The 8,971-nt window shown below is 38.1% G+C and overlaps 1 protein-coding gene across 1 annotated transcript; it reads right to left on the reverse strand.

Annotated features, from left to right (window-relative positions):
* Positions 1-1,341: 1,341 nt before the first annotated feature.
* STRAP (serine/threonine kinase receptor associated protein) lies at positions 1,342-8,434 on the reverse strand. The gene is made up of 9 exons (XM_009332849.1): positions 8,282-8,434; positions 7,445-7,526; positions 7,107-7,179; positions 6,421-6,517; positions 4,829-4,966; positions 4,110-4,246; positions 3,217-3,366; positions 2,611-2,676; positions 1,342-2,274 (listed from the first exon to the last, which is right to left on the reverse strand). The coding sequence occupies exons 1-9, from the start codon at positions 8,404-8,406 to the stop codon at positions 2,213-2,215; spliced, it is 930 nt and encodes a 309-aa protein (XP_009331124.1). The 5' UTR covers positions 8,407-8,434; the 3' UTR covers positions 1,342-2,212.
* Positions 8,435-8,971: the final 537 nt, after the last annotated feature.

Raw genomic sequence — 8,971 nt, forward strand, 5'->3', positions numbered from 1 at the left:
TATTACCGAGCCCTTTGCGCCGGAGCTGTCGGTAACGAGGCAGCCAAGGCCCACCCCTCAACCTCCACAGGGCGAGACCGCTGCCCTTCTGTGATGGGAGCTGCTAGGATATTCTGTTCCTTCAGTGATAAGTAACACCTAACTTGCCGTCTTGATGGTAACGAGTCCAGGCAACTTCCCATTTCTTCGAGTTGAACCTTCAAGCGGAAACTATTGTCACACGTACACAATGGTCTCTATAAACTTACCAACCTTATAAAACTTTCTAGCAACACCTGCAAAATGGAAGTCTGGTAACAGAGCCACTGACAACTTCACAGCTTTTACTTTTTTCCAGTTGAAATGACACAAACTCACATGAAAAAAAGTATTGAACATTGTTAGTATTCTCATTTCGATGAAACATCTTGCAACTTCAGCCCTATTTGCTCAACGGCAGCGAAGAAACCGCCAACTCAACATCACGTGACGCAGCAAAGGGTCACAGCTCTGAAATCCGAGGACACTACTCCAGACACCTCTATAAAACTCTACGCAGCCTACTTGAAATATGGCACAAAGACCACAGCCTGCAAGAAGTTTCACCATGGGGCAAGGTGTACGAGTTTCTTGTTTTAAACACATCCTTCAGCTTGTAAAATGAACAGCTTCCAGGCTGAAGTACTAGATTTGGAGCCCTCATAAGCCTTAATGGAATCAATAACAAGGCTGAAACAGCTGTAAATCAGAGGGTTGCAAGTTGCTTGTTTTTAGAGTAAAATTCAAATAGATAACTGCAAAGCTAATTTTGGAATAAAGTCTGTGAAATACCATATCCTTAACACTACTATTGCACTAAGAAACCATGATTCATGGTATCACTCTGTTTTCCTTCTCACTTCCCCCACTCCAACAGCTGAAGCTGGAAGGGGACTTCTGTCAACCACGCAAGTCCAACCACCTGCTCAGGCAGGCACAGCTACATCTGGCCCATGGTTCCCTAGGGCCACATCCAGCTGGGTTTTGAGTGTCTTCAAGAATGGAGACTTCACAACCTTTCCAGGCAACCTGTTCCAGTGTTAGACCGCCCTTCACCATGGAAAAGTATTTTCTTGTGTTCAGACAGAATTGCCCATGTTTCCATGTATACCCCAGTTTTCAAATGTTAAGCTTCAGTTTTCAAAGATGATAGCATTACTGTACCCTTGGGAAAAAATCCAAAAGAACAGTAAGGACAAGTATGACTGAAAAAAAATTAAAAGGTGTATGAATAAATATACCTCTGTGTAACTTTTCTCCTTTCCATACAGAATGCATGATGTAAACCTTTCAGCATAACATTAAAGGAAGTGACAAGTTAAAGAATGGCAATATTTTCTTTAATGAAGAAAATATGATTTGTAACCTTGAAAGAGTAACTTTTTTATCCAGTCTGAAGGACTAAACCCAAGCTTTATACAGATTCATAGCCAACCTCTGAGATTTTCATGTACAACCAAATACTTCAGGCAGCACGTTTAATGTAGGAGTTTTCACTAGTTTTGATTTTAGAGACTCACGTTTACATTCAAACTTTAAAGAATAAAAAGACACAAAGCTTACAGATCAAGGAACTTGCTACCCTCTGTACCAACAATGAAACACTCTTATTGCTCTCCCTCTGTATAGTACAAAACCAAGATGCTAGAAAGGATTACGTAATTAACTTGGTTGCTTTTCCATTCCATGAACCCAATGCTCAACAGTAAGATACGAGTTTTGAGAGGCATTTTATTTAGACAACTGAAAACAGTTAAACATTCAGAAGCAGCATACAATGAAACAAAACCCAAACCAAATACTTTTAGTACATAATCCTTCTTTTCAACTAAAGCCAAATTTTCCAACTTTCAAGAAAAAAAAAATGGGTAAAAGCCATTGTATCTCTTCTCCATAATAAAGAAAACACACTACAATGAGTCTAATGGAAATTGGAGAGACTGGATCTTGGCTTGCACATCTTTGAAAAGACAGTAGGCAGTTATGCTAAAAAGATAGCAAAACTCTACTTGTCTTTTTTTTTTTTTGGATACTCAGTTCTCTTACAGACAACACCCAGCCAGTTCCACCGCATTCTCACCAATTACTGCCCATCTTTGCCTTATGCAGAGAGCGCGCTCTGGAAGGCTGCTGTTTATCACTGTTCACTTGATGTAGTCTTGTATGTCCATATGCTGCGTAACAGTCACGATAATCAGGCCTTAACTTCAGGAGTTGAGCTGTACACTGAATCTGAGTTTTCAGAGGCAAGATCTTCTGCAATTAAGTAAGAAGGGTATTATTTAACTTCAACTTAGATATATAAACCAAAGAAACGTTGCAGGGATTGCTTAAAGACCAGTTCAGTTTGTTTTTCCATTTAACCTGATCCAGTTACTCTGCCTCATCTGTTCAGTCTGCACAGCTTTAGTCACTAGTCTGACACTTACCACGGTCATTTTCAGGAAAATGCACTCAAAGATCTTTTGAGAAGAGTGAAAAATGCCAGAAGGCACTTAGGGACTAACTACTTCTTCCATACTAAAGAATGCTACCATCTTGACTGATCTTTTAACGCTTAGCTGAGTTGAAGCTGGCAGTTCAGTGCATTACCTATTTCCTCCTCTGCAGTTCCTGGAAGGGTGGTCCTTGCTTTTGCTGCTTCTGCATTCTCCTCTTCTGTAGAGAGGAGGGAGAAAAAACAGTCAATACCTTCAGTTCCACCCCCCACTTTAATGAAAAAAAAAAAAAATTTCCATTTAATTTAGTGTTGAAGAGGAAGAGTTGGGTAAGCAATCCATTAATGAATACTCACTTGCAGTTTTCTAGACATTGCCCCCCCCCCAGGTTTAGAGAACCAAAGTACAATATAAAATAAAACTATCATCCACACTTCTTTCTAGAGATTCTTATATCTTTAAGATTTATAAAAGTAGTATTTCTTATTTCTTGCTCTGTAACATAAACATAGATCAGACTACTTGCTTAACTATCCACAAAGCATCTATATTCAATAAGCTTACAGGTTTGAAGTTAATTGCTTAAATGACAGCTACAAAAGTAAATCCTTAAATCTAACAGACTTGAGTGGAGAGAGACCCTCAGAAGACAGTACAGTTACTGTATGAAATTCAGATGACGTTTACCACTTATGATAGACATTACTTAAAAAGTGCACACGAAGCAGCCAAGTTTCACCAGGAACAAGCACACACTTACCAGGAACTACACACTTCCAAAGACCATAGGTTTTCCCTACTGTTGTCTGCCACAGCCTTAGTGTACCATCCTCAGAGCCACTTGCATATAACTCTCCATCAGGGCTAAATCTCACACAGTGAATTGGACCAAAGTGTCCTTTGTAAGATTCTGTAAGAGAACATATCAAGACCATTAATTTCAAATTTCAGCCAACAAACTGAAATTAATTAGTAAAAACTGATCAGAAGAGGGGAAAAAAATACTGATGGGAGGCACTTTCTCAGTATTTAACTTCTGACACAGAACAAAACTTCTATTAATTGGTATCTCAGCCATCTCTAATTTCAGTAACATATTAAATTTTATTAACTGCAAGAAAATAGGCACTTAATTATTCTAGGCAAAACTACAAAGCAAGCCAGTAGCATGGAGTACACATGCTCTGTTCCTTCAGCCATGCCCTCTACATACATAAGTTTAAAACAAGGACAGGATCAACTGACAAAATTAGAAATACACTTTTTTGAAATATATTTAGCCAACGTTAACAAGAACACAAACATGTAACAATTTTCATAAAAGCAAGTAGCTGCAACTCATTAGACATTTAATGAATGCTATAGTATGACACTTAAGTTAACATACAGCTTGATATTGCAGCAATACAGAATGAATTAATTTTTTTTAAATAGGTACAAAGAGCTGTTTAATGGAGAATTTAATTAGTTCCAGAAGAATAACATTAGGTATACTGAGATAAATGCTTAACAGATGATATACCTTTCTATCCTCTTGCACAGCATGCTGTGCTAAGACCTTATTTGAGTACAACAGTTTCATTTATTAGTCATTATGTCACTAATCTAATACCCATTTCAGAACTCATTTTTGATTATAGAAGACAAACATACCTAATTCTTCTCCTGTATTATAGTCATATTTATAGAGTTTAAAATCTTCACCACCTGCAACCAAACATTCTTTCGCAGGGTGAAGTGATGCCGAATTGATTGTAGCAGGTGCTTCAAATGATTTAATCTGCTCTAGGCTGCGGGAGAAAAGTTTGTTAACAAAGTTCATTAAAAAAAAATCCTGAGAGCAAAGAAATTGTGATTCTACAAATCACAACTGCTTTTAAGAAAAACAGAAGACACCCATGCACAGTTGCTGAAACAAGTTTTAATACTCGCAAATCATGCTCATCAAGTTAGAAACGAGTTCAGGATAAACGAAACAAAAGGCTCACACATTCAGAACGACTTTCTGGAATATGCGTAAGCATGTAACTTCCTTTCTTAAGATACCATATAGATGTATAAATAACTACTTCTCTGAAAAGCACTGAACTGAACCCTGGCTGAAACTTATTGCACCACAATCACAATCAGTGTGAAATACAAAAATGGTACTGAATCTTTACAGTCTAGCATCTTACAGACAGTTAGGGTTCACTATTTTAGAAAAGAGTAGTTGTTTCACACTCTGCCTCTGACAAGATGGCAAGTGAAGATGTCTACTGACACCAGTTCCCAGTTCCGACAACTTGGTGATTCTGGCCTCGTACAGTCAGTTTTTACCCACAACCAAGCCCATTACTCAACCTGTGAAAATTCTGTGGTTTTGGACTTACGTTTCTGCACTATGAAAAGCAATAGTCTTCCCATAGGTTATCACAAGTATCTGTCCTTCTGGAACATACTCCATGCTGCTCACTGACATTGCAACATTTAGTGCCTTCACTTCGGTCATGGTACTCCGGTCCCAGAGGCTTAAGAGGGGGGGGTGGGGGGCGGGAGGAAAAGACAATTCAGATTACTTCAGCAAATCAAACAATTTTCACCTCCCATCCATGGCAAGATTGGGATGGAAAAAGCCACCTAACAAAGACTGTGGTTTAATTCTACAGGTACTTCAGATTCTCAGCAGCATCCTGATCTTAAAACTTTGCCTAGGTGAGAATGAAGACAGGCTTACTTTGAAATACTGCTACTTTTGAAGCTTAATGCAACAACATTAAATGGTACACAGACCATTTAACTACTCAAGGATTCTCTTAGAGATTAAAAACCTTGCTGTAAGTCTCCTGAGCAACAGAGCTTTCTAGAAGCAAGGCTTGAAGATTCCGTTCTGCCTTTATACCTCACAAGGCAAAGAGGTACTAATGCCAATTTATCTTAAATGAATCTCTATTGTTTGTATAATCTATTTTTCTATCTAGGGGTGCAAGAGCTATCTAAACAGGAAAGACATGAAATTGTTTTGCTAAGACAAGTGAGAATCTTCATTCATTAGCTGACTGCTGCATTTCTATCTCTACAATTCAGAGAAAAATAAACAAGACCAGGCTCTTGCCTATCTTGAACACCAAGAAACTGAAAAGAACTGGAGCTGAAAAGAAAACTACAGGGAAGTTGCACCAGTGACTTCACCCTCCCATCCTTCCTTCCGCAAAGCAGAAAAGACCATTCTATTTCTCTCTCCTTTGTGCCATAAATATAAGAATGGCGAGACCGCTAGGCATGAGATGACACTGGTCGTATCAGCCAGAAAGCTGAGGAAGCAGTAAGGCGCATCGCCCATCTTTTCTGGACAGTGTAGTTTGAGGAAGGGTCTTTGTCAATTCATCTCCCCAGCAGCCAGGTTCGTCTGGGTTTCAGCACATCTCCTACCAATTGGGCATAAAGTAAACAAAACACTTAACTGTAACTGGATGAGCCACCTTATAAAAACACTAAAGCCTACTCAACTTATCAGCATGGCAGAGAAAGAGGGCTACGTCTATCAACAGTGCGCTGTTTCCAGATACTCCTCCTAGTCATTTATCCCAGTCCCTCGCTAGTCCGTGCCTTGTGCATCTTTCAAGGCTGGACTGCAGAAGAAAAGGCAGCAATACCTCAGCACAATGTGTATTCACAAGACCTCATCCATAAATTCACCTTCTCTAGGATTATGAAAGGCATAAACTTATTCTACTATGCAGTTCTCAAAGACCACCTCTTCTTATCAGGGAGGACACATTTTTGGGGTAAATTAGAATTATTACAAAAGCTATGTCTCTAACAGCAGAAGAGAACTGTATTGTGCATGCAGCTATAATAATCTAGGATCAAATAACCTTTGTTACTTATATCCTTCACCAAAAAACATAACTATCTTCTCACATAGATTATGACAATAAATAAAAGCGAGCTTCTTAGGAAACTGAAAGTTACTTTTTCTTACCGGACAGTTTTATCATCAGCTGAAAGAATCTGTTTGTCATCACTGCTCCATAAAGCCTTTTTAATGCCAGAAGTATGTCCACTGACAACGTCAGGTTCTTAAAATAAAGCCAAATATTTTAATATATGTAAGAAAATGAAATAATGCCACGCAGCAGTTTGGGAGCTTTCTTAAACTATATGGATTTCCGTTTACCAGAAACTGTAAAATTACTTCAAGCACTTATGACTTTATTTGTAGATCTTACTCCAGACACAGGATAAATGTAAACTGAGTACCTGATTGCCTAAATTTAAAAAGCTTCACTAGTTTAACATCAAGGTTCTCTAGCTTCACATCAATCATCAGTAGTTCAGTATCAACATGAATTTAAACACACTTAAATACGTGGAGTCTTTTTTCTTTCAGATGACTAAATTTTCATTAGTTAGACCTATTTCTAATGAGTCTGCATTGAACTGAAACATGCTTTCCTTGAAGTCCATTGTAGATAAACTCTAATTCACTTGTAAAAGCGTAAACTTAAAACATACAGATTATCTTACTCCAGCAAAAGGTTATAGACACTACATTTGTAAAACAATCCTCAACTTTGCCTTTCGTGATTCATAAAAGTTCTGAAATTAAGAGCTACTTTCTGTAATTTAACTCCAAAAAACAAGAATCAGTTCTAAAAGCAGACTCACCTGCTTCTGGCTTGCTCAAGTCGTAGATACGCAACAGTTTATCTTGTCCACCTGTTAACAGATAATTGCTATCCTGAAACAGAAGTTATAAAGGGTCAACTCTATTTTGAATCAAAATACCAGCCTTCATCCGTGAGTCTTAAAAAAAACCCGGTTCTTTCTCTCAGCCAGCCTCTAACACGCTTATTACATTTAAGTTACAATCTTAAAAGCTAGAGGTGGTGTGCTAGATTATTTGCCTGTTAAGATACACACGTAAAAAGTAGAAAAGTAACTAATACCAAAACATACTCAAGAGCTTACTTCCCTGGTGAATCAGGTATAAAGGTTTCTCATACCTGTGTAAAATCCACACTTTTGACAATGTGTTTGTGAGCCAATGTGATCAGTTCATCGCCTGACACAGCATCCCACACTTTGCTAAACGTCAAGAGAAAACATTTATATTTTAGTAGCACCAGGACAAATCAACCTGAACAGTCAGATTAGTTTGCAAGCCATCTTTCTGGACACCATCATGACATTTTATCACAAATGCTACGTTCCTGTAAGTTATAACCCGGTTAGTCAATGAGAATACTTTACGTGCTTTTACTAAAGCCTTTTTTTTTTGTATTATCCCACCATTTTCCTTTAGCCTCTTCTTCAGGATAATGCGGACTAATTAGCATTTTAGTTTTAAGACAAAGGCAGTTCTTCTCTGCAACTTAATAGAGATTGATTGCCCTCTACTAACAGGATTCAACTTGCCAAATATGAGTATACACTGCAAACAGCACAAACAACAAAAAACATCAAAGAAATAATTCACTAAAATTTTCACAAGAGTTTTCTCGTAATAAAAAGAGAACTGGTAGAAGCGAAATAAAAATCACTCTTTCAACTCTGCTATAACTACAGTGACAGAGATTAGAGCCGCACAGAAATGTTATTACCAGTATGGTAATTAAGTGTATTTATCAAGAAGCAATCCTAGCTGTTCATCTTGACGGAATTAATTGTAGCTGCTACTTTCAAGAACCTAAAAGTCTAGGTTTGATTTCGGCTGGCCATAAATAAGCTAACAATTACTAAAGAAAAACAAGTGAATCAGTAATTTACTGCAGCTGTATGTCACCAAAGAGCACTACAGACTTAAAGCAAAATGCAGACTTCAGAGACAGTTAATCACTTACGCTGTAAAATCTGCCGCTGCTGTAGCTGCTTTAGTGGCATCCGTGTTCAAAGTGGCACCCCAAACAGCACCTTTATGACCTAGAAACGTGCCAATCCAGTCTCCTGTGTCGCCCTGACGCAGCATAGGCTTACCATCTTCACAAAAACAAAACCAATGTTCAGGCAATGTGATAAAAAAAGGAAGCTGTTTTAAAAAAAAAAAAGATTTCCTTGCACTAGCATGTGGAAATACCACATACTTTATGAAGCTATTTTTTGTAAAAGAGTTTAGCTGAAGAGCTTAGATATGCAGCTGTACTTGCTGGGTGCATCTAAAACTGTACGGACACTAGAATACCACTCCAAATGAGGTAAAAGTTTTCTTCATGTTTGTGTCAAGGTAGAAGGGCGACAGAAAGGAGCACTTCGTTTAGGTTTTATTTTTACCCAAGTTTTCTTCAGGCAGAACAGGTTTGCTTTTTTTACTTTGGAACAATATTTTCAGACTAACAGTACCCCAAAATAAGTCCTGTGTCTGTAATCAGTTACGTTTAAAACACATACGGACACGTTGTAAAAATGAAACGGCCTTTCCCGTGATTATTTTTTCCGGGAGGCTACCAAAAAGTTGTTCACACAAGAAGCTGTAGAGCTGAACTGGAAGCACGCCAAGGCAGAAAGGAATGCCTTTTTAAGCTTACGAATACGCA

Source organism: Pygoscelis adeliae, unplaced genomic scaffold (genome assembly GCF_000699105.1).
Source record: "Pygoscelis adeliae isolate BGI_AS28 unplaced genomic scaffold, ASM69910v1 Scaffold38, whole genome shotgun sequence".
Taxonomy (NCBI): domain Eukaryota; kingdom Metazoa; phylum Chordata; class Aves; order Sphenisciformes; family Spheniscidae; genus Pygoscelis; species Pygoscelis adeliae.

Excerpts from the sequence above, each read along its gene's own strand:
- STRAP (XM_009332849.1), bottom strand. The coding sequence starts at position 8,406 with ATGCTGCGTCAGGGCGACACAGGAGACTGGATTGGCACGTTTCTAGGT. Across the intron at positions 6,518-7,106 it reads CTTGAGCAAGCCAGAAGCAG|AACCTGACGTTGTCAGTGGA; the intron begins GTGAGTCTGCTT and ends CTTTATTTTAAG. Across the intron at positions 2,677-3,216 it reads TTGGAAGTGTGTAGTTCCTG|AAGAGGAGAATGCAGAAGCA; the intron begins GTAAGTGTGTGC and ends TCCTCTCTACAG.